The sequence below is a fragment of the Buteo buteo genome, chromosome 3, assembly GCF_964188355.1.
Source record: "Buteo buteo chromosome 3, bButBut1.hap1.1, whole genome shotgun sequence".
NCBI classification, from domain to species: Eukaryota; Metazoa; Chordata; class Aves; order Accipitriformes; family Accipitridae; genus Buteo; species Buteo buteo.
Genome location: NC_134173.1, coordinates 69990494 through 70016920, shown reverse-complemented (window position 1 = coordinate 70016920; position 26427 = coordinate 69990494). Strand labels below are relative to the sequence as shown.

The window sequence follows — 26427 nt, the reverse complement described above, 5'->3', positions numbered from 1 at the left end:
ATCTGCTTGTGCACTGGCAAAGGTCCCAAGCAGCAAACAAAACCTTATGAGTTGTTTTATTAAATCATTTCAACACTGCACAAGAAATTTGGGTCCTACTGAAATCAATGGAAATTTTGCTATTAGTTTCAGGGCAACTTGGTTTCACTTTTTGTTCTCAAGTATCATGAACACGCGTGTGATATCCTGTCAAATGGGGATTGCCTGTTGCCAAATGATCCCAGCAATAAATTAACAACCTAACCCAAACTACCTTCAGACCCATTAGAGATATACCCTACTATGCACTTTTCTTTACACTTCCAAAACTATTCTGTATCTCACCTTCTCCTCACAAAAGATAAATGTTTGAAGGACAGCATATTCTAAGCTTTAATTACCATATGCTTTGTATTATCTCTGCTGTGTGTTGTGCTTTACCCAGATGGTCTTACACATATTTCACAGGTGATCATGAGCTGAATATAACATGTGCAGGTGCCTCACTTCATGTGAACACACTCAATGCATACTCTTGATTCCCTTCTTACATTGTTCTTCCTGGATCCAACCCCTTCCCATTTTCAAGATTTAATTTTCTCCAGAGTGCCAAACCAGGCTCCCACTCCTATTGGCAGCTTGCGATAGGATGAGTAATAAAAAAGAACAAGTCAGATATGACATCTGGCAAATTTAAGCCTCATCAGCTAAGGGTCTTCTCAAGTTTCAGTGTACATCCTTTTCTGGCTGGTGGTACTACAATGTGTTGGCATTTGAGTAGTTGCAAAAAATAAAGTCCAAGTACTTTTGTTCTGGTTTTGCAGTTTTTATTGATACTTCATTTTTCAAATTACAGTTTCTTTTGACCTAAAATAATAGCTGTAGGGCTTATTTTGTGCCATATTCAACAATTTTCTTGAAAAACTACTTTCTTGAAAGGTCTACTGTACTTGTTCAGAAAGTTAACTAAAGGAAGCAACTTGTTCACCTGGTGTGACGTGGTTGCATGGATGTACAATCGTGTGACAAACCCATCCAATAGCACTGTGATTTTCTATCTGCTGTAAGCCACCTTGTCTCCCAGTGGCTGGCTCTCCTGGGTGGTAAGTCCTTCACTGGGAGCTTCACTAGGGCTGTTTTCTGCAGATGGCTCTCCATTACTTGCACTTCCTGAAAAGACAATACTATTAAGATTAAAATAAATGTCATATCTTTATGCAGCAGGCTAGAAGGTATACACTTTGTCAATGACACTTCAGAGCCTTTTTATGCAGCTATAAATGTTCAGGAAGCTATTTTTCTCAGTTTGCAGTCCACTTGCAAAATGCTTTAGGGTAATGGCAGATCACCTAATGGTAATTAAGTATCATGCTTCCAGTATGCTTTAAATAACTGCCCCTGGAATGCAGAATAGTTTGCACTCCACTTGTGCAAGACTTGTTCTCTTTTTTGTATTATCTCCTGATAGTTACCTACCAGGCAGAAAGTGTGGGGAACAATTTGTGAATTTTCTACAGGTGGGGTCCAGTCTGGCTAACTTGGACACATAAAGTATGCCTAAATGTCTAAATTTAGGCACATGAGTTAGGCAGACAAGATTTCACTTTGGAGACACTAAAGGTATCTCCTTCTCCCCAGTTGCAACATTGCTTACAGAGGCACTTGTTTTAGGAGGACTGGTTCTGTTTAGACACCAGTTACATGAGTAAGAGATGTAGACTGGATCCAAGTCTACCTGTTTGGGATGCAGTGAGAAGCCCCTTATAGTGGGAATCACTGTTAGGCAGCATAGTCCACCACGCTATGCAAGGGGAATTTTAGCATTCAGACGTACTGTCTGAATATGCATAAATATTCTGGAGCTCCTGTTTTTAACTGAATTTCAAGTTGTTAACACATTCCCTGGAAAAAGCCATCCACAGCTTTTTTCCACAATGGCCACTCTTCTTGTTTCTCGTTTTGATGTTTCCCATGGAAACCATCATAATTCAGAACATAAAGCAAGTCTTTGAAATGCAGCCACGGGAACTCCGTTTACTAAATCCAAACCTTTTCAAGCACCATCACTTTCATAATTCCCCAGGTAAACTGCCCCCCCAAATGCCAACTTTACAAACTGGTTTCAAATAAAACTTCAACAGATTTATAGATCATCTGAATCAGAGTCAAACTTTCCTCCATAATTTGTAAAGGCACTGTCAGTAAATACCATGAAGAATCAGTGCATTTATGACACGACTTTTGTTAAATTATCTTCAATTATATACCAGGTCAAATGAGATATTCTGTCATTAAATATTGCAGTCTGATCACAAAATGAAACATCGACAACTTGGACAATATTTTTACTAAATTGAAAGAAAATTACAGGTAACAGTTAAGCTGGATATGTACGCAACAGCTTCTAGATCCAGCAGTGAATAACCTAAAAGACATGTAACTTAATCTGTACAAGAGATCAGAATATGAGAGACTTTATTCCAGTAACTGCAATTTATGAGTTTAGGAATAACTCAGTTTTCTGTTGGACTGAGACCTAAGGTCTAAGATATAGAGCTGTGAGGCTTTAGTTATCCCTAATTTGACATTTCTAAGTCAAGACATTTCACATGGCAGTAAACAAAGGATCAAGAAAAAAATTTGAAAAGCCAGTTGCAGTTAGATTTTATGATCACTGGTTTGTCCAGTTCTTCTCCATTTTACTGAAATATGTTGATTTTTTTTTTTTTTTTGCTTATAGGTCACAGATGATATATGAAGCTGGAAAGATACTGATTTGAAGGAAGGGTTGAGACAGACAAAACAGGATTCATCACAGTTGGTTGAGGCTGCATCAGAATAGACCCTCTACAGCTTTGCACTTGGATGTGAAAACTGGATTGTTTCATTACCAATGCCTCTTGCTGCCACACTTGTAAACTCCATCTACTTGGCATGAGGCCACAAACTGCAACACCCAACAGTTGAGACTCAGCAGTCAGGATGAACAGAGTATCATACAATCCAAAAACACTATCATGAAGATTTATATTTATTGAAGGGCAGGAAACTGCACTTTTTTCCACTAAGTATGTGTTAGATCGGATCTCACAGTAGCTGACTGACAAATACCTCCCCCTCAGGATGGAGTGCAAGGTACATCATCCAAAAATGGCTTGCAGCATTGCTTTCTCAAATCTAGCATCCAATATCATGCCAGGATCCTATACGACAGCCTGGCAGCACTCCAGAGTCTGGAGCAGCCAGGTAAGAACAGAGGTGCAGTACTTCAGTTCTGAAGGGAGGTACAGCAAGCTACCACTGGTGCCACGAGGCACACCAACCGAGCAGCAACATTATGTCTAGGGACTTAAAAAAATAAAATAAAATAAAATAAAATAAAATAAAATAAAATAAAATAAAATAAAATAAAATAAAATAAAATAAAATAAATTTCCGTTCTCTTGACTGAACACATTCTACAGTCACTTGTCCACACCTGCAGAATGTAATTTTTGGGAGCAATGCAAGCGATGAACTTGTACTCATGGACAGACACTGCTTTGGCATGAATTTCAGCACAAAATCCTCTCAAAAAGAAATTGAGGGTGTTCAGCCATCAGCATCTGAAGTTCATACAGTCCTTCTAGCTGAACTGATGAACATTATGAATCTTTTTTCACAGGAGGTGGGCTCAGATTGTTATCAAGAAACCCACATCATGAGTTTCTGTAAGTTACCATCCTATGCTGAGGTCTGGAGCAGAAGTGGGTTTGATGCGATGCCTATTTAAGTAGAAGTTGTATGAGAAGTGTCAGTATTCCAGTGTGAGATAAGACTAAAGATGACTATCAAACCAAGGTGACAAGCCAACGTTGCTATGAGATGGAATTTGGTAAAAGTCAACTGTGTAGCTGCATTACCATGGTGCTGAGGCCAAGCAAATACTGGCTTGAAGAGCAGGCAGGGCGTACTCACTTCTGCTTGCAGAATAACATGTTGACATGTACTTTTTAAACCTTCTCCTTGACAATCTATACTCCATAAATCTCACACTGTGTGGCTTGTTTTCAAAAATTTGGCTCCTTCGTGAACTCTTTCAGTGTGTTTTTCTCTCCCTCTCTCAATTTTCATTTTTAACAGTTAAGTATTTGGTTTTGGCCACTGACGAGGGCAGGATATTGAGCTAGGCAGACCATTGGACTGAGCCATACACAAATGTTGTTGTGTTCTTATGCCAGTTTGGATGGTTTTAAACCTTCTCCATTTCAAAAACAATCTGCCCTGGTAGATATTTTCCCACTTTTTGGGGGGATTTTCTGTAAGAGCAGGGAAGAGCCTCTGTCCGTGGTGCTTGGCCAACAGTCGCTCTGCCAGAGCTGGGACTTCCACTCAGTCTGGCATTACACAGCCATAATGCTGCCAGATGAAGTCCCAAAAGATGTAGAAGCTATACCCAGGACTGTTTAATCATCAGAATCAAGCTTTGCAAATTAGGAATATCTCGACCAGCAGAAAGCCAGCAGAGAGACCAAAATATCTCCTCTGAGCTTGAAAGACATTGAGGGATACCAGGAAACTGATTGAAAGGTCTACAGCAAAATCTGGAGTCCACTTTTGAAGAAAGACCATGAGTAATGATTCAGACTGCCTCCTGAACAAGAGCATTGATGCTTTGTGTTTGTATCAGAACCACCAACTTGATGGTTCTGAGACGTTACAGTTTTGTGTTGCTCAAACATCAGCCTCCGTCCATTGGAAGTGGTCTGTCAGGCATAGACAGCCTGGGTATCTTGGTATGTTGGAGAGTACATTTTGTTCCCAGAAGTGCAGCTGCCCGCAAAGCAGGAAGGACCTGGACTGTGTTCACTGTGAAGATGAGTCTTTAGGACATAAAAAACACTTGTAAGCTTGCAGGCCTCCAAGAATAATTCAAAACATCTCTGAATGCCAAAAAGGGATGGTTTTGTTTGCTTTTCTTGAGGCTATCCAAATTAATTTATAAGATACACAGACATGAAGGGGAGTTTATTTACCAGAATAAATTGAGAGTTCAGGACAGAGGAGCAGATTGAAATCTCAGCAGAGTTGGTTTTACTGTCCTAAAAGTAAGAAAAATTGAAGGAATCTCGCAGCTGCATGGAAATTTATGGAGACAAAGGAGAAATACAAGGGACATAACCAGCACAGCTATAAAAAAACAAAGAAACTTATCTAGTGTGAAGTCAAAGCATGCAGAATCCATAATGAGATATATCTAAAGCCTCAGTTACAACTTTACAGTGGATAGAAGTTATTGTGCTCCTCTTAAGTCTTATGAATCTCAACATTCTCATGTTAGGTGCTTTCAGTAGAGAAAAGAGGCCCATATACCTAGTCTTCCAGTTTAGTCAAAGTCTATATTATGACTGCAAATAGAGAGCAAACTATTAGAAGATATAGCTTCATCATATCTTCTATCATCACCGCAGGAAGATTCCCCTAGGTCTAACCCCAGAACAACAAAACTTTATTATACACTATCTGCTATAAAATAAATTTGTGTTGCATCCTTTCGGTCTCTGGAGAGTCTTAACTATATACCCTGGACAATGCAAGATGTTTCATTTATGAACAGTATTTTTCCACACTGATATAACAGGACTACAGTCAGAGGAAAACATTAAGCAGAGAATTTGGGTTTTATTTAATGACAGGAAACACTCTGCTTACCTGTGGATGCTTTCAGTCTTCTGATATAATCAGACCAAAAAGAACAGTCTGCTTTTTTCAATCCTTTACGAGTCAGCAAGGAAACAGTGAACTCCTTGTAGTTATCACTGTCATCATTTGACAGATACATAGGCCAGTGGGGCATCACCCCTGACATTCTTCTTGAGAAACTATGAGGGTAGTTTGGATTTCTAAGGGAACAGGAGAAATGATCATTAGAAAACAATGTCATGAACAGTAAAATGCAGAAGGAGATTGGCTAGGTGAAGGAAATGTGTATCCAGTCCCTCTGACCAGCAGAGTTCAAATTCTGTCAAGTCTGGTGAATCATCCACTGTGTCTCATCTGACAGTAACTTGTCAGTCCGGTTCACTTCCTAAGGAACAGGTTCACAGAACCTGTATAGACACAGGCTTAGGAACAGCCTCGACAGCCCTCGGTCCCAAAACAACCCAAGGTATTCTAAAAAGCACATAGAGTCACAGTGCCCACATTGGCTTTCCAGGGATACTCCTCATTCTCGAGCACCCACAGCACAGTAAAGCTGAGGTTATTCACAGAGTAGTTGGCAAAGGGTGCACTGTGTCTTCATGTGCTTTCCCCTTCCTTCTGGGAATAAGGAAACTCTTAGCCAAGGGACTTCAGAATTGCGGTCCTAGAACTAAGCTCTGGAAACAACACCAAGGCCTTTGTAGTCCCATATATTTAAGTAGAATTTGTAGCTGCTCCATGGAGATAAAATTCCTGTTTCTTCTAGCTAAGTGTCATACTACAGATCTTTGGTATCTGCTTGACAACTTGGCCATGACTTTCCAGCAGTGTTGACTAAAGCCCCCTCTGTAGGATTACAAATTGCTAGAGGAAATGGAGGCTACTTGAGTGAGGGCAGGATCTGGACTACATTCTCTCTATTCCTTGCCCCCTCTGCAATCATAGCAATTTTAAAATGTCACATACTTACCCAGAGTTTACAAAATTGGTGATATACTGCATAATTTGCAAGGAAAGGCTCTTTTCTTCCAGAGTAAATTGTTCTTCATAGGTTGGGTAGAATGGCAGTCCAAATGCATACTGAACGTCCAGCAAGAGCTCCTGACCTGAACTAAAAAAATATTTATATAAAGACAATTAAAACCATCATTTATTTATTTGGGGGGAAAGGGAGATAATTTAATTCAGAGAATAAAGCAAAGTTTTATATAATTAATGACCATTAATTAGAATGTGGTGAGCTGTGGGGCTTCTTTAAATTAGAACATAAAAGAAGACCAAACAATAACAAGAGAATTTGCGATTAAGTTAATGCAGGGTCTTTAACATTTGTTACAAGAGGAAATTGTGGAAGACAGCAGGGCACATTTTCTAAATTAAGTGGGCATATAAAAGAAAGTGATAGAGGCAGAAAGCCACTTGGCTATTCCTTAAATGCCTCTTAAGTTTTGTACAGAATTTTCACTAAAATTAAATTCAGAAAGTGGAAGCAAGTGGTGACATGGAATCTGGCAGCCATGATGGAAGGTTAATTATGGTTTATTTCACAGACTTGGAATAAAACCCTGGCCCTTCTTAACAGCAATTGGAGTTTTTCCATTGACTTCATTGGGGCCAGGATTCTGCCCCAAATCTTTGGATAAGGAAAGATGTAATAGGAGATGTTTATGAAGACTTCTCTTAGACATAGTTTTAATCCAATTTCTCTGCTGGCTGGGTAGTTTTGGTTCATACAGTCTGTTCTCCCCAGGTTTTATATGGCAGTCAAGTCAAAACAGCTTGAGATAATCACTTAGATCAGATTTAAGAAAGAACAATTGTGTAGTTCCATGTAATAATTAACACATATAATAAGGAATATTTCGACAATTCAGAGACAATACTGGCCAGGCAAGACAACACCACTTGTAGGACCTAGTAACAAAGGTTACACAATTCAAAATCTTCAAGTCCTGCAGAAAAACAGTGGCCAACTTCTACTAAGAAAATTATAACTAAACTATGCTCAACATGTAGCTCTGAACCACAGCTCAGAAGGAGACATTTCTGGTATGGTCCAACTGTGTTTTCTGTATCCCACATTTAGACAAAAGTCTTACTGACTCCGTTAAATGCTGCATGAAGGCAGACAGCATCGGGGAACCTGGGAGAAGGAACAGATGTCAGGCAGGAATAAACAAATCCCAGATCCACTCAGCAAGATTTCATCTACAGTGGCTGCAGAGGTTGTTCTCAAAAGGTGGCACACCTGAAACTATTTTTTTCTTTGGACAGCAGCATTGATACGATGCTGATACTACCTCTAATGGAACAAGGCTTGTCATTCAAACCATTATGGGCAGGTGGGCTGAAAGCAACATGACTCCTTTACATTTTATGAGTGGTGGCACCAAAGCCTCTATTTTGAAAAACAAACACACAACCCTCTAAATGAAATACATCTTTGGTTGTATTTTCCTTAGTCTTATCATAATACCTCAGTAATACTTTGCATCTGGAAAGTGAATTATTCACAGATTATTCACCAAAAAAATGTAGAACTGAAACAAGATTAAAGCATATTTTTCTTCCCCAAATGTTTATAGAAGGATTAAGCAAGATCATAGTTTAATAATTTTGCTTTAAAAATAATTTGCTTGGCCCAGTGTATTACAGCAATGTTTAGTGTCAGTATTGCAGCAAAGGTACTATATACTTAAAGGAGCTATTTTCTTTTCAGTGAAGAGTCACTTTTGAATAGAAGAGAGGACATGAAATTACTTGAGATGCAATGAAGGGACAAATGGACCCAGTTAGGGAAGGCATAGCAGAGGTGAACTTAGCTCTAAATCTAAAACGAGTGAGCTGAGACTGAGGGTTTCCCTCCAAATGAGACTTGTGTTCTCAGCCTGCATGTTTCTAGAGGTGAAAACTGTTAAGGTCACAGCCCAAACTAAAATTCAGCAAACTCCTAAACAGAGAACTTACTCGGGTTGAAATTATTTGTACAACTGGAATGGGTTTGATACAGAGACATAAAGTCATACAAAACTACAATTTCATGGGCTGCTTTCAACATTTCTGGTTGATATTACCACACCCTGGCCGGTGAGTATCAACAGCAAGAGGTTGAGAAAGAAAACATAAGGTTAAGAGGGGAAACAGGCACACGCACAGAAAAGCAGTAAAGACCACTGTGAAACATTTAGGTGGCCGCTATCAGGGGAACATTTCTGTCTCCTCCCTCAAACTTGGATCATCATCCGTTATTGCCAGAGAGGAGTGAGTGAAAAAGGGCCAGAAATACCCAAACAAGGGTTTTGGAGTCTTGTAGGAGCTCTGAGCATACTCAAGCTAGCACCAGGTAGTGACACTTTTTCACTGGAAGAAAAGTGTAGTGAGAGAAAGAGAGGAGTGACGGACAAGCACATACAGCTTTGCTGTTGTACACTGCTAGCTCTGCAGGGAGGTTTTCATTTCCCAGCTGCAATCCTGATACCCCAGGGTGCCATATAGGTGACTCACCAACATCAACTCTAAAGAGGGAAATGTAGAGCCCAGCAACTGCTGGACTTCAGAGGACAGTTTGATAAAAGGGACGACTGCAGAGACAATGACGACAGGGATTTGTAAAGCGTTTTTACAGAATACAAACTAATAGCAACTAACTTCCCCTACAGAAGTCCCTTTTCAAGGAACAGATCTGTAATTTTAATAACAGCGGTGAATGTAGTTACGTGTAAGGATGAAATCTTGGCTTTGGTGACTTCACGGGACTAGTACTTCATGCAAAGGTATCACTTCAGATCTTCTGTGTACACCTTTCTATTTAAGATGTCAACTTTTTTAGAAAGAGATTCACAGCTCTTCTTGTGCGACAGTATGACAGTCTGGTAAATTGAACCATGGGGAAGCCAGGAGCCAGACCCTACCACTTTGTTCTCACTAAAGTGAGCTCCCCTTGAAGAATTATTACTTCACTTCAGAAGGAGGCACTACTGGAGTTCAGTTATCCAGTTTACAGAAAAACAGGTGGTAAAATCAGAAACTTTGTGAAATTCATAGCCAATAATTTAACAGCAGACCCTGAAATATCACTTGCTGGGAATTTTCATTATACAGTGCCAACCCATTTAATTGGGAAGGTATTAGTTCTGAGAAAATTTTCCTCAAGCCTGAGATGGAGTTTCCATTTAAAGTTTTCCAAGTAAGAGAGAGAAAGTGATTTCTTAGCCATCAGATACTCCACTGTTCTTTCTATAGAACTGTGGTTACTTTTGCATGCAAAGAACAGGTTCAACAGGGAAGATTAAAAGATGAGAAGGTCAGAATTTAGAACAAAAATACCCAGGTTACGGTTGATTTGGTTCAAATTCTTTTTCCAAATCAAACAGAGCATAAATGTAAATCCAGATTTCCAACAGTTGAAGTGAATATCTTAACCACAAGCTTTTGGAACAGTAAAAAAAAAAAAGAAAAAAACAAACAAACAAAAAAAAACCCAACAAAATTCAAACAACAACCCAGAAATCCTCAAAAATTTTGTTTGCAAAATGGAATTGTCATTACTAGCTATCCATAATCATGGCAGGCAGACCAGAATATGATCTGGCAGACCACCATGTTATTTTACATGAGAACTGAATGAACAACTTAGAGCTGGAGCTGCAGAGACCTCACACAATGATCCATTGCGAATTCAGACATACATCTCATTTTGAACTTTGTCCTTGTCCTAGATCTGTCTAATTATTTAAAACTGGAAACTCATTTTGATGATTAATGACTGACTGTAGCCTAACACTTCTCTTTTTTTTTTTTTCTCTTTAATTTAAAAATAGTCCTTAGTCTCCCAATGTAATGATTTCAACTAATCTCAAAGCCTTTTGAGTCACAGCTTCTATTCTTAGTTGGCTTAATGTAGTTTTTGGTTCTTTTTTAAAACTCTACACACAGATAGAAGCCAATGTAAAGTAACTCAAAATTCAAATGACATCCTATACCAAAATACCGAACTTCCCACTGCTATCCAATCATTTAAAATTAAAAGTAAAAAGATAAACATAACTCTAGCTTGAGTTCAGTAAGAATTATCTGTAAATTACCCAGGATGAAAAAGCAAGCTGAAGAAGAATCAGTTTGTCATTAGTGAACATACCAAAGGGTTACTTATTTATCAATCATTTTAACTGTATTGACTAAGAATGATAGATATTTTAGTCCTCATAAAGCACAGATAACTAATAACAGAATGCTTTTCTAATATATATGTGGTCTAGAACACGAAACTAATGTGTGGCCATGAGTTTCGTTTTCTTTTTGTGCTTTAAATTTTTTTACTGATAACTAGGCAAGAGAACCACACAAATGGAAACGTAAAGCTTACTGAAGAACCTGACACCACATCTTAAATAGTATGTGGGAGGAATTTAATTGATATTTTCACTTCAAAATTCATTCTATCTTCATTCATACAAAAAATTTTAGCCAATTTTCTTCATACTCCTTTTTATACAATTTTATACTCAATCTACTGTCATTTTATGACACTAGCACTCCCTTTTTTTACAAGGGATACTGTTTGGGCATTCTGGGGTTTTTGGGTTTTTTTAATGAATGATAAGTTTGGAACAAATATAGTCTAGCAACCATATTTCTCAAGCCCAAGCCTGAAAAATCCTGTATTGGGTTTGCGTGGCAAGATTTTGGTAGGTGGGAGGTTACAGGGGTGGCTTCTGTGAGAAGCTTCCCCCATTTCCAACAGAGCCAATACCAGCCAGCTCCAAGATGGACCTGCTGCTGGCCAAGGCTGAGCCCATCAGCGACGGTGGTAGTGCCTCTGGGAGAACATGTTTAAGAAGTGGGGGGAAAAACTGCAGTGGATTGAGGAGTAAGAACATGTGAGAGAACCAGCCCTGCAGACCCCCAGGTCAGTGCAGAAGGAGGGGGAGGAGATGCTCCAGGTGCTGGAGCAGAGATTCCCCTGCAGCCCATGGGGAAGACCCTGGTGAGGCAGGCTGTCCCCCTGCAGCCCAGGGAGGTCCACGGGGGAGCAGATCTCCACCTGCAGCCCGGGGAGGACCCCATGCTGGAGCAGGGGAAGAGTGAGGAGCCCTACCCCTGAGGAGGAAGGAGCAGCAGAGACAATGTGTGATGAACTGACCCCAACCCCCATTCCCCGTCCACCTGCACTGCCGCGGGGGTGGGTAGGTAGAGAAAATCAGGAGTGAAGTTGAGCCCGGGAAGAAGAGAGAGGTGGGGGGAAGATGTTTAAGATGTAGTTTTTATTTCTCATTACTCTACTCTGGTTTGATTGGCAATAAATTAAACTAATTCCCCCAAGTCAAATTTTTTTGCCCGTGACAGTAATTGGTGAGTGATCTCTCCCTGTGCTTACCTTGACCCATGAGCCTTTCATTATATTTTCTGTACCCTGTCCAGCTGAGCATGGGGAGTGATAAAGCGGCTTTGGTGGGCACCTGGCATCTAGCCAGGGTCAACCCACTACACTCGCAAATGTTCCTCAGTGTCCCCCAGCTTTGACTAGAGATGTTGGCCAGAATTCTCATTACCCTATGTGATATGAAGCCAGGCTACATAGCCTAGCTACATAGGCCTAGCAAAACCCCAAAACCTAAGCAGATAACTTCAGAAGCTCAAGTTCCCAGCCTCATCACATTGGGGACTGTAGCATCATTAGTCATAAATGGTCTACTGGGCAACTCCTTCTTCAATGCCTGCACAAAACTTTCAGTTCAGCTAGAGCATTGCAACCCAGTCTCTTCAGGAGATGAAATAAAGAGATCTGTTCATTTTGTTCCAGCTACAATGATTGTCTGAGACATGTAGAAGAAACAGTATACTCAAGCTCATGTTAGTCACTAAACTTAGCAGATATTGGTGATCTGCAACAGATTTGTGAGATAAGAAAACCATTAATGCTTTAAATGTAAACTTTTATGAGTATAACTGCTCATTCTAACAATTCTGTGAAAGGAGTTGTATTAGAGATGGGATCACGGTTTAGAGCTCCTAGCCTCATATTCAAGACCCCGTTCAGTATCCCATTGGCCTATCACTAGGAACTAGGAAAACAAAACAAAACGCCTATCCACTGTCACTTGGGTTTAGTGAGAATAGGTCATTTACATGCTGATAGGATTCAACAGCATAGATGAAATCCAGACTTACAGAGCTGGTGATAAATCTGCTGATCTGAGTCAAGATAAGATTTCATAACAACCATGTGCCTGGAGAAGAGGATATGATTTATATATAAAATGCCACTGACTGCATGATCTTGTGGTCTATTTCTGTGTTTATTTTCAATAAATAAATTTAAAATTAATTTTTCCAGGGAATATTGGAAGTACTAAATGTGGTTGTTTGCACACATCTACATTCCCTTCATATTAATACCAGCAGATTTGCAGAGTGCAATCAAGTACCTTAAGCTGTTAACAGGCACCATCTCATCCGTGTCATGGGAGAGGAGCAGCCTACCAACACTGCACTTCGCCTGGACCGAAATGTTCATTTCAATGATAAGCAAAAATAATTTACAAAAAAATTATATATAACCACACATCTTAGAAAAGGAAATGGTACATAATTGCAGATAGAAAAAAATGCAAAAGATAGCTGGATATTTATAGAAATTTAATGAGCCAATGTAAGGCCTGGTGTGACCTCTGCAGTTCTAGGGATGCATTTGGCTCATCGTGTCTCCTCACATTACAAAGTCCTGCCAGACAAATGGGGGAAAGCATGTGAAAAACAGATGAACATTTTTCTTTCTTTCTTCTTTTCAGGAAAATCAGGACATATGGAAAAAGCTTAACTCCTGAGAGAATAAACTGCCAAGTTTATCCACCTTTGTACCAAAAAAGCCCTATAGAAACATGTGACTTGCAGAAGTATCCTGGAGTTTGCTGTGTCTTTTTCACTTGGATTACTCCCAATACACGCAATGTTCCACTTTGCATTATAGCTGTGCCAACTGAAGAAAATAAAACTGAAGCAGCAGATAATAAATTCAAGAACCTGAAAGCTCATATTAATTGAAAAACAAAATAACACAGATTAGAGAATTTTGTCAGGGAATTAGTGCATTAAAAACCTAGTAATAGGCATGTTGAAGCTTGAGTGCATCTTTGGGGAACAGAAATTCAAGCAGTTGTTCAGTATGCCTACTCCCGAGCAGAATGAATGGATTAATTTCCTTAAAAAGGTGATGAGTCCATCCAAAGACCCCAGAGCACCAAGGAAGATCTCTCTAGCTATATGGACTTTGTGCTTATCTTCTAGATTACATTTTGTGGGAACAACTTGATGCAGTGCAGTGCATGCAGTTCCAAAAATTGCTTTGTACTTTTCCGAGTCTTTTAGCTGAATTTTGGTTAACTTAAAGCTGATTTCTGCTTTTTCTGAGCTTGGTACTTTGCCTTTGCATATTTATGGCTAATTTCCAAAATCTGAAAAATCTACTGAATGATAAAGGCCCCTAAACCACTCTGTGGGAAGAAAAAACAAATTGTCTAGACCTCAAGCCTTTAGCGACACAGAAATTGTCTAAAGATTTGAGAATGGCGTGATGTGGTTGAATCAGTGGGAGAGTGTTTTCATAGCTCCAGCTGGCGTAACGCAATGCATAGGGCCAGAGGGATGAGAAGCAATTCCAACAAGAAGAGCAAAACAACAACTTTTAGGAGATGATTGGGAGTACAGCTTGACAGAGAAAAAAGACAAGCTGTGGTTGCATCAAGTGTATGTCGCTACCTAAGGCGACTGGGGTACCCAGCTACGGAGGCAGCGTGCATCCTATCGTCTTCTTACAACCTCTCTGGTGCCTCACCTGCCTTCTGTGTTTAGATGAGTTTCTCTGAAGTGCAGAGACATAACTTTCCGTTTGCCTCCACAGCACCCAGTTCACGCTGTGGCCCCCCAACCTATGGGGTGTTGGTACTCATGGATTAACAACTACAGTCAGGAGGAGAGCCACAAGTGGACAACAAGTGGTGGACAGGTTAAAGGACAGGCATATGATTATAACAAAATCAGAAGAGTGGAAAAATCTCCTTTAATTAACGAGATATTAAGAATAGCCAAAATTACCACAGCATATATAATAAATAGAAAACAGAAATACTTCACGTAGTTTATACACAAACTTTTTTTCTTTTTTATCAGTCAGGAGCTCTCACCTTCAGTTACAAGAATCATAAAAAGTGTCACCGAAATCCAGCCAGCTATGTGAGCATCGGCACGGAGCAGTCTTTTAACAACTCACACCAACGTACGCAAAAGCGCATAGTCAGGAGGTAAAGACAGCCCCAACTAAAATGACTCAAACCAGACAGCAGCTCATTAATCTTGGATGAATCTGTCCAGTACACAACAGTTAACAAAAGCTTCTGTGACAATTATTATGGTAATGTTAATAGCTATAAGATAGAGCCTCATTAAGTCTCAGTTTAGACACCTTCAATGACAATAATGATGCTTTGCCATCCTGCTGCAGCTGATGATCTGGCCTTCCCAGTGAGCAGAGACTGATTTTTATCCACCATCTTTAAGACAGCACATCTGGCACCACAGTGTGACTTGGAAAATATGCTGGTGTGGCAAGCACTGCTACTTCATATAATATGCAAAAATCACCCAGAAACCTCTTGAAGGGTTAACAAGGCAAATCTTTGTACAGTTAATAATATTATCCTTGTCAAAACATACTTCTCCTATCACATACTTCTTTACTGTAACTAAAGCTATATTCCAGCTCTCCCCACTAATCCTAGGGAATGCTGAGCAGTCACATTCCTCCCACATTGTTTAGAATAAATGTTTACTCCAAGGCCTAAGTGTTCTCAAAAAGAGAGTGAGAAAATGGCATCAAGGTTATGTATATATTTTTACCACAGATCATTAATGCAGGCGTTGGCTACACATCCCGCTCCTTCTTCAAATGGGAACTGAAGACTAAAGCAGACATGGTGACACGCCAAGCTCGGGAGAATGCTACCACGTGGAAGGAGATATTAGTTTGCTCTCTGCAAGATCCATTCATCTATATGAAAACTGTCAGTTCGTGGCTTTATGTGATTTTCCACATATGTCATAGACATCAGTTTAGAGTGGGCTTTTTAATCCTACCCCTGTATCTATGCGTGCTTGAATGTGTGTATGTGTATACATTTTTGGAAACATCCAATTGTGAGACAAACTTTTGCTAATTGACTTTTACTGGTAAAAATTCCTCCCTGTTTAATAACTTTTTGTCTACTTCGCATCATTGCAGTTGGGTCTGTCTCTACTGGCTGAATTCTCCCTCTTGTTTATCTTGCTGTGAGTTATTAAGGGACTGGACTGCTCCATGTGAAACAAGAGGAAATACCAGTACTTTTTCATCTCTGCATTTTAACTCTCTGTTCTGTTACACATTTTGGGAGACACACATAAAGTAGGAGAGAGGTAACAGAGCAGAAATTGGAGAATGTGTGGCTATACTGTGCCTTATCTTAATTAGTGAATGGCCATTTCCCCAGCCAGAATATTTTACCTAAGAGTAAATAGTCTTCCATTGTTGTAATTATCTGAACATAATATTACTTTAATGTACTCTTTCCAATACCCCTGTGAGGTTGCTATTCATATTTATTATAGATAATATATAATTATATTATCATCATCATCTTTATGATATAGGTAACAAAAAGAGGGAAAGGTCCATATCCTGTGTAAACTGGTATCTTAGGAAGAATTTAGACACCAAAGACCAAAAAAACCATTATTTTATCTCTTATGTTACCCTATGGACATAATACTGTAGCAGTTTCCATTTTTACAAGCAGAGGACTGTATCTCAGGAAACCAAGATGTGATTCAATATTAGACAGGCCAAGAAATAATTTTTCTGTCAACTGCCTATGAGCGATAGGGAATTTCTAACAAGGTGTTCCTCCAGCTACAGTACATTAAGGGAGATCTGATCCAGTATGTGTACTCACAGAATATCCTTTACGTGACTACTATGTGCAAAGCATACTGTTGGTTATTGCATTCATTAACACAAAGAAATGGCTGTAACAGGGTTCTTCTATTCAGGAATTTAACAGCTAGAGTGTTTGCAGGGCCCCAGATTCAATTCTCACTTCTGCTGAGCAAGTTCAAACCCACACATCTTACCTTTCAGCCTAAGCTCTAGGTTACTTGGAAGAGTATCTGCCTCTGCTCCTCCTCCTAAGAAGAGTCACAATTTTCAAAGAAGAACTTGAGAACTGTCAGGACTCATTACTCCCTTGGAAGTCCCTTGGGAGTTGGTGACATGCTCGCCAGATCTTTCCCCAGGATTAGTTTGTACTATAGTTGAAGGCTGTTCCATGCACATCATTGGTTTGAATCAGGTAGGGCAAATCGCCAATAATAATCCCAAACGCTGTGTTTGGTTGGTTTCAGATTACTGATGGTTTCTGGGTTTGTGGCAGTTAAGGCCACTCTCCCACGCGAAGCTCCTACCCTGGACAGCCTGCAGTGCACGTATACTATATGGAGGAGGGAATGCTGTAGGGAGGGTGAGGTCACATGGCAAAACTGGGATGAAGAATAAGGAAAGATTCATTTAGGAATGAATGACAACAAGGTTTAAACAAAAAACTCGCAGCACATTCAGCAGAGGACCTAGTGTGTGGTCCCTTGGGAAAATGAGGGTATCACTTCATAAATAGTCACGTCGTAGTGTCAAATGAGATCCTCTGGTACACGGACAAGCTGAATTCTGCAATTTCTGTTTAAGTGCTTCCCTTTGTAACCTAAACATTTATTTTAATGGAACTTAAGCATGACTAAAGATGAAAGGAGTAAGAATGTAAATGCAGCATACCAATTTGGGCCCGTTTCTCCTTGCAAGTGGCTTTGCCTAAGGCATTTGAACCTCTGCCTCAGGTTCCCACAAGTTTCAGACAGCATACTGGCTTTGTTTGTTTTTTTAAAGAGGGTTATGAAAAAGCAAACTGATAAGTTTTGAACTAAAATTTAAAGTAATTAGCTTAGGAGACAACTGACAACATAAATATCAATAAAATGTGTAGCTAAGTGCTACATAAACTACTACTGCACTGGAGAGCGTGAGGAGAGCTAAATAACACGAGCACAAGAGAAATCTTAAATAGGGCTGGATAGAATGGGAAATTCTCATCAATTCAAAATCACTGCCTCAAAGCCAGTGAGTCTAAGCTGTATAAGTACTATTTCATCTACTTTCAAATAAGATCTTATCATAGATGACTGAGTCACTATCATTCTCCAAAGCAAGAGAAAACTTGCTATCTAATTTGAGAACACATCTTTTCTTTTTGTGTGGCTAGATTTTTGGCATACCATAGCTCAGCCCTGTTTGGAGCCTTGTAAAAGTCACTTATCTGAGCCTATCAGTAGCCAAATGGAGCACTGCGAACATTCCCGCTGGAGCTGCCAGCGAAATAACGGCTCCCCGAGGATTAACTTCTCGGCTACAAAGAAAGCGCGCCTGTGTTACCACAGCATAATGGCCTTCATCTGTAACCTAGATCTTGGCTGTTTTCTTTCAAATGCTTTTTCACTACGCTATCAGGAAAGGAAAAATAAGGAGTAGTTCACAGGGAACTTCACAGTATCAGATGGTGCCAGTAGGATCTCGCTGTCCCTCCCCTGAGCCCTGTCGGAGAAAGCCTCAAGATGAAGAAAGGGTCTCAAAAATCTTGAAGCGACAAGGAAGCAGGGGACAAGCGCTGCTCTCTCACTAAGGAAACAGAAGTTAAGCATCCCTGTGTGATTTGCTGCCCTAACGTGTGGACCTCGGGAACAGGAGGGGGTACTGTCCCTGCAGTTTCTGGTCACTCAGCCTTCGAGAGCAAGGGACCAGGAGCTACCGTCGTGTGTCACATCGCAGCCCGAAGTGCTGACCGCTGCCTGCAAACCTGTGTCTCACCTTGACTTCTGGAAGGAGCTGGGTCTAAAATAAAACCAGGGAGGGTCACCTTAATAGTCTCTGACTACCAGCTTGTTCTGTGCCCAAGGGAACAAGGCATCTGCATCTCCCACAGGCATTTAGACCTTTCTGTCTAAAATATCATACAGCTTCTCCTGCTGAAAATTTTTCAACTAAGCTTCTAACATGAAGGATGACATAGAGCCTGCATCTGCAAATGCTTTTTGTTCAAAAATACTTTCACTCCCATGAGACAGTCTGTCGGCTGATCACAAGTCACGGTGCTGGAGCAGGAGGGAATAAATCCCAGAGCCTGTCCACGCTGAAGGCCAGGCAGTGGAACTGTGGTACAACTGCACTGACTTCAAAAGGGGGCAGTGTTAAATTAATGTTGAGTCCTTAGAAAATGTTACCCCATTTATCTTGAGAGCTGTGGACTCCTGATGACTTAGACTACCTTCTGGTTCTTTGTGGGCTATTTATCAGATATAAAGTAGGAATCTAAAAGACTATCAGGAACTGGCAAAGGTAGGTAAGTTGAAAAAGGGAAACCTAATTTAGACATCTAACTTGAAGTGCCTCAGTTCAGAAACAGCATTCCTATATAGTCAATGGAAAGAAATAATCTATTAAAGCCCACTCAGTCCTTTGTTAATCTGAACTGTTATTTGAGGTACCTACATGTATCCATTTACCCTACAGGGTGCCCAAGCAGACAGCCCTGGTTTTGAAAACCCTAAATCCAAGAAACATAATAAAATATGCCTCCTTACCTGCTCTGTGAGGAGCTCTCAGGTACATGGTACATGAAGACATTTCCTCTGGAGGCAGCAGCCCAGTGACTGGCCATGCTTATGATGGGACACGTGATAAACTGGTCACTGATAAAAAAGGAGGAGCAGGGAACAGATACAGTCACATAACAGAAAAAAGGAAAGAAAAAACCCCCACAACAAACAGACCTCTCTCTCTATTGATAGTGTTCTTTAAATTTTCCAAAACAGCTCACATCTCTGCCTTCAAGTCCACTGAGGGAAAACACATTTGCCCTCTAGGAGTCCAGTACAGCTTAGAATTCACTAAAATTGCTGTTTTATGGAGTGTTGAACAATGGTAATGATAGTACATAAACCAGATCTAGCACATAAGGAGTATCCCGGCCAAAAAAACAATCCCATTTTACTCTAGTTTATGGGGGCCCATGCTTGTAATAATATAAAACTCCTTCTTCTGGCACCACTAGGTTGCGATGGCATCTAGTAGAAGGACTTATACATTTCCTGGGTTAAGCATCAATAATATCATTTCTGCATTTGAAACTGTGTTATTTCTTGGGGTAGAGTTTCCAGAGCTAGAAGAGGTAAGAGACCACTTTTGGAGATATCCTGCAGGGCCCCTGGCAGGGCTCATCAGCATGGAATATCTGGTGCAGTATGTCTGGGAAAGAAAGGTTAAACAAGAAGAGTACAATGAGATAGTTAAATTTATCACCAGGTATTGCAATGCAAAGGTATGAGTGAAGCAAATGTATCCAAAGCTTCCCAGCTTCCATTGCCCCAAGAAGCGGGGCTAGAAGTTGGGGTAGGCAGTAGTTGGAAGGAGCACAAGCAGTTCAAGAGGGGCAGGCAGAAAACAGGACACCTTACTGCAAGGTATCCCATTATGATTCCTCAAGGCAATATTATATATACACATATCATCACTTCTCATTCTACATGTGCCCAAAGACTCAGCACACTCTTTGCGTGTTTATATATCCATAACTACATCAGCACACACAAACATATCTGCTGCGGAAGCAGGAGGTTTCAGTTCTCAGTCTAGTGAATCTGAAACAGTAGCTGCTTTTTCAAACTTGGTAGGTAAAAAAAGAATGATGGCAAGAAAGAACAGTGCCAGAGAAGCATAAAAACATGCTGCTATATTTAACTGGTATGATTATGAAAGGCACTGTTTGGGTAGCTATCTTTGTTCAGCAGAGTTTATTTTAAGCCCATCTGTGAGACCACAAGCTATAGGCTGACTGACCACAATACTCTTTGACAGTTATGGTTGACAACACCCATATGAAATTAAAATTACTGTTCTTCACATGCCTACCAGCATGGGGTTTGCATCGGGTTTTAGAGGAGCAGATGGTCTCTGAAAACTAGGGAGTCTGTAGAGAGCACTGGCTCTTGAGAAATGCTTTGAGATACATTTCACCACTTAAAACTGATTCTCAGTTGGTGCTATGGGGGGCAAAAGTCAGCTATTCTGTGGAAGTAAAAAAAAAAATTAAAAAAAATAGTAACCACAAAAATAAAATGGCTCTTTCTTACAGGCATGTAGTACCAGAGTTAAAAAAAAAAAAAAACAAAAAAAAAAAAAAAAAAAACAAACCCAAAAAAACCCCTCATTTTATACCTGGGAAAAATACCAGAGAATTGCAGCTAAAACAATTTTAAAAGTGGAAATATTTTAAAACCACAAAATATGCACAATGTATGTAGTTTATAACAACCACTTGTGTTGGTTCCTCACACTTTATAATCCTGTTAAAACTTTAGCAATTCATTATAACTTCCTGACATAGAACTTTTCTTGGGTTACACATCTATGCCAGTAGTAAGTTTTTTGTTAACAAAAAACCCAAACAAGACAAAACAAAACAAAAAAAACCAACCAACCACCAAAAAAGCAGAACCAAACCCCTCTTTTCTCCACTGTCTATATGATACTGATGCAGGTGACTGTCATTCTGTAACTGCTGTCTCCCCTCCCTTTCTGCTGTAGCTGAAGAAATTTCCAAAGTGTTTAAAGCAAAGGATTATCATCAGATGCCCTGGTTTCACAACTCATCCTTCACCATGGTCACTCTTTAAGCCATTCACCTCTTTCCTTAGCCAAGTCATTTGCCTCATTATCATAAAAAAGCAGGTAATCCCTATGCCCACGAGGCTGCTGTGGGGTGCTCGGATGCTGAGAGCCAGAGGAGCTATTTGTGTATCACATTTTTGCTGCGAGCAAGCGGTGTGCTAGCTGTCGTAGCTTTGCAAAAGTCAGTGTTTGCACCATGCTGAGCCTTGGGGTGAACATGGATGATCAAATGTGACAGCCCCGTGTTAAAACAGCTCCATATGGAGGTGTCTCTGGATGGGAAGAAGGGTTAAAATTTAAGTCCTTCAGTGGTTTATTATGGCTTAAAAACCTCACTGATCTGACTAAAAAATTATAGCTCCATGGGTAACGGTGGTGATGGAAAGAGATTGAGGAAGAGTTCTGGCTCCAATGCTGATGGACCGCAGCGCTTCCACGCATGCTGCATGCAGTGGACCCAGATGCCGCGATGATGGGTGGCCTGTCCCTGCGACAGGCTACGAGGCAGGGCAAATGCAGCACGGTGCGAGACTCGAGAAATGGCACAAAGCTCAAGCCACAGCCTTCTGGCTTGTTTACTCCACAACCTCAATGCACCGGCACACCTGGACCACCCAGAAACTTTCCCCAAACAGATTTGGTCACCACTGTCTTGGATCAGAGGTTTCCAAGTGAATCTTGGCTTCTGTTCATCTCCTGCTCCTTGAGGCTCCTCTGGAGCAATGCCCTGCAACTCTAATGAGGACTGAAAGGAAAATCTTGTCTCTAAGGTCTCACGGAGAGGCTCACAGTAGGACAGAAAGCTGTAACACTGACAGTGCAGATACCAGGAGCTTGTAGCTATGATGCCTCGGTTCAGAACAGAGGTGAAACAGCTTGGATGGGCACACTAGGACTCAAACCACTAGCTTATAAAACACACCACCTTAGAAATGTAAAGAAGTTTCATAATGAATCTGCTCATGAAGCAGAGACAGGAATAGGGAAAAAGTTTTTTGATTCATTTTCTGAAAATCTGTTCCACTTAAACATTCAGCCCTTGAGTTTGCACAGAGGTGGGAAAAAGGAGGTAAGGAGATTTTTCTCAGTTTTTCTCCTTTCAGAAAAACAGGCCCACCCCCCAGCTGAAGATCTGTAACTGGCTAGAGCAAACTGGCTGCCCATGGGGGAGAGAGCAAAATCTGCAGTCTTCTCTGCAGACCAAACCACCATGTGACTCAAGCTAAAGATACCCACCAGTCTCTATGGCCTACCGTAGGTGTCATGACTGCTGTGGAGTCTTAGCTCAACAGGGCAATGAACTCATCAAAATGACTGTTATTCAGAACTGCTGGACGCTGATGCCATACCCAGTTAAGGGTCGAATCTATGCATATACACTAGGTGACGTGAATGTGGCTCATCTTCCACTTCCCAATGGTCCCTGCCTGCAATGTTTCAATGTAAAGTATGGCAATTTAAGTTGCTCATGCTGCTGCTGACATTTCTTCACAACTATTTTCTTTGGAAGAGGCTGGGAGGCACCGTGAGTCTACAGTGTGTCCTGATGGATCAATCAAGGCAAGAGTCAGATATCATGTGTTCTCCCTTCACCTCCACGAGACTTCCTACAGAAGCATCCTATTGCCTGATTCTGCTTTCTCTCACCATGGGAAACCATACACAAAGGGAGCAAAATGCAGATTGGATGACATTATACAATCACTGCACGCTGGCATAAATGATTACACAAGGGTCAAGGAAATACATGTATCAGTTTAAGGGGATTCTTCTGTCATGGGTAAAATGGAGATTAGCAATGCACAGAATGGGGTTGGGAGCCACTTTTCTGAACATTCACAAATGCTTCACTGTTTTATGCAGGATACTCACCTGTAGAAAGGCTGACATTCTGAAGAAATGTATTTTTCAGGTTTCACAATATAAAAATTAATGTAATTGTTGAAATCAAAGTTTTCAAACTTGACCACTCTCCAAATTTCCAAAAACTAGGAAAAGTATCTAACTCTATAATTAGGTGACTGTTTGTGAATAAAAGCCAGTCTATCAGTTCTTCTACTGTCACAGGGATGAGAGGACTCAAGGAATATTTGATGCAGAGTGTGCAAACAACCAAGACATCTTTGACATAAAAGAGTACACGAAGCAATAGTAGTCTGAATCCAGCATACAGTTCAGGAGAGACAATTCAAATTTTTCACAAAGCATAAAAATCAGTTCAATTTCTGTTTACCAATGACATTGGAAACTTGATGGAAAATGAAATCATATTGCCCCTTTTCTATTCATTTGCATAAGAATTTCTCAAGTTTTTCAGAATATAAATGCACCCTTGAGATAAGCAAAACCAACGTTGCTTAACCCCGATCACACAGTTGTAGTAAGATAAGTTTCTTACCGGGTGGCATTTTCCAGAGCCCTGGAAAAGGATGAATAATCATCGGTTGAGTGTTCGAGGGAGTAATACCACGTAGCTGCATCTTCAATCAATGAGTTGGAGTCTTCTCCTCCTAGAGAATTTTGCAGAGCCTGATAAAAGGCTGTTTTGCTGTTGGCTCTTCCTTGACTTTCTTCAAATTTCTAAGAACAAAATGCATATGTGGAATTTACAAACAAAACCAAAATATACATTTTTAGTGGAACAATACAGGCTCAGCTCTCCCTCTGCTGGAATGAGTCCTCTCTGCTGTGATCTCTGATTCCTAGGGGAAGAAGTAGGGGACAGTCCTACTTTTGCTTTACCAAGACTGTCACCAGCCAGCAGTATTGCCTTCCTCAAAATAAACTATAGGATTGAATCCCTAATCTAGTAAGTCCAAATCATAGGTACCATGCTGTGCTGATGTAGCTCTAATACTACAGAAATGTCTCTGGCTCTCACAGAAGTAGTCCACATGAATAGTTCTCCACTGTAATTTGCCCAATGCTGCCTTTATGATGATCTCCCTGAAGGAAAACTAGAAGGGAGAGAGGGAGATATTGCTCCGTTCCTTTGGAAATTCCAGAAAGTGAACATGCCATATAGCCATTTCATGGATGTATCACTCTGCCTCTTCTGGAAACACGAAAAAATGTGGCTGCCACAAGGCCTGTATTTAGGTCCTTTCTGGAAAAATATCTGCCTTAGCCCTGGAAAAGAAATCCCCCTCCTGCAGATCCCAATGCAAGTAACAACTATGATCTTCAAACTTCATAACCCTAGGGCCTTTCAGAGACACCTACAGTGAAATGCCTTTTTCCTGAGATCTGCCTCAGGAAAGGTTTCAGGCATAAAGGCTTTTGCCCCAGAGTAGAGTGTCCATGTCACTGCAGAATTACTGATAGCAGAGGGACAATCTTCTATGCCAAACTACATACCTGAACTTATTTTTACCAAAGCTAAAGACTGCTGGAAGTTTTCAACACATCTTTCTTTGAGGAAGTTTTTTATTTTATCAATTCAGACTTTTCACTTTTTCTTTTTTTGGTTTTTGAAAGAATTTATTTCAAGTTCAGAAACAGAGCAACTTCCTGAAAAAAAAGGTAACCTGAACTTTTCTGTGCAACAAGTCCTTTCTAAAGATGGAACCTTGCAGGTGCATGCTGGCTGAAACTTTGTATAAGAACTCGAGAGAGAAAGATCTAATAAACCACCTATATTATTTTGGGCAGTCAATCTGATACAAAATAGGCTGGTGTCTGCCCAGTCCAGTTACCATAGATGCTTTACTGAATACATTATTTTGATGGCTCACAGCTGGTCTTCATCACGCTGCTAGGTCTTTCCACAACCCTATACAGAAAGTACAGAGGGAATAATTACTTTTCAACAGATTCACAGAAATGAAAGATGGAAAATAGGTCCTTGTCTGCTGAGGCTGAGGCCTGTCCTTACTGACGTACTCTAATGCTTTGTGCATTTTGATTAAGTGACTTTACAAGGGATTTCAAAACACTACCAAATATCCCAAGGTCCAAAGAGATCTTGGCAATTTTCCTTTTATTTGTAATAAATTCTTCTTTTGCTAGATTTTGGCCCATGCAATATGAAAAGAGTCATGTGGTGCCAGTTTTAGTAATATAGCTGTGCTTCGAAAAAGATCTGCAACTCACACATGACCCGTCACTTCATGTGCACAAATGCCACATATGAAACTGTGTAGCACACTTGCCTGCAAAATCATTCAGTTTAAACGCAGCAAGGACACGTGTATTTTTCTGCAAGAAATAGAAACTATTACTGAAGACCTGACTGCAAGTTCACTGAATTCAAAAGCAATCTTTCCATCAGCTTCGGCACACATCAGTTCAGGTCCCTACTAACCAGCATAAGCATTGCTGCTGTCTAATTAGGAATCTCTCATTTGGTGACTGGGGCTGGTGAATTTGGCTAGCAGTTATGGATAAGAACAGATGCTTTTCCATGCCAGTGCAGAGCCCAAGCTCTTATGTGTAAATAAGTAACTTTCATGCAATGCTTTCATTTTGTTGGGTTTTTTTAAATGGATTTGCTACCTTATTCTACACCTGTCATGGATACTTAAAACAGAGAAAAAGAGAGAGAAAAAAACCTTGGGGTATTGATTATGTACCCTAGGAACTGATCCTTCCCTGCCTTATCACCTATCAAGCATCAAATAAAGATTATGGTTGAAAACCATAGAGAAGGAGAAGGATCATACAACACATGGTCAAGCTGAGGAACTCCTTGTCACATGGTTTTGCAGATGCCAAAATTGGTGAAGATGAAGTTTCATGAACAAGTTTTTGAATTAAAAAGAAAAAATAAATCAGTTGATGGTTATTAAATACTGAAAGACCAAATCAGGCTAGGAAGTCCCTGCGTGGCAAAGTATTAGAGATTTGGAGAGCATTTAGCAGAAGTATCAGATTTGCTTACCCTATTCTTACAAACATCCACTCTTAGCCACTGCTGAAAACAGCATTCTGTGCTAAATGGGCCTTTGATCTGACTCAGTGCGGTT

General features: G+C 40.3%; 1 protein-coding gene across 1 annotated transcript in view; it reads right to left on the bottom strand.

The window, feature by feature from the left end:
• Nucleotides 1-797: 797 nt before the first annotated feature.
• Nucleotides 798-26427, bottom strand: part of TG (thyroglobulin) — a 158398-nt gene continuing 132768 nt past the window's right edge. Inside the window, exons 44-48 of the mRNA XM_075024393.1 lie at nucleotides 23862-24043; nucleotides 19378-19485; nucleotides 6632-6772; nucleotides 5671-5861; nucleotides 798-1149 (exon numbers count right to left, since the gene is read on the bottom strand). Coding sequence (XP_074880494.1) covers nucleotides 1034-1149; nucleotides 5671-5861; nucleotides 6632-6772; nucleotides 19378-19485; nucleotides 23862-24043 — 738 coding nt within the window. The 3' untranslated portion in view covers nucleotides 798-1033. The remainder of the gene's footprint in view (nucleotides 1150-5670; nucleotides 5862-6631; nucleotides 6773-19377; nucleotides 19486-23861; nucleotides 24044-26427) is intronic.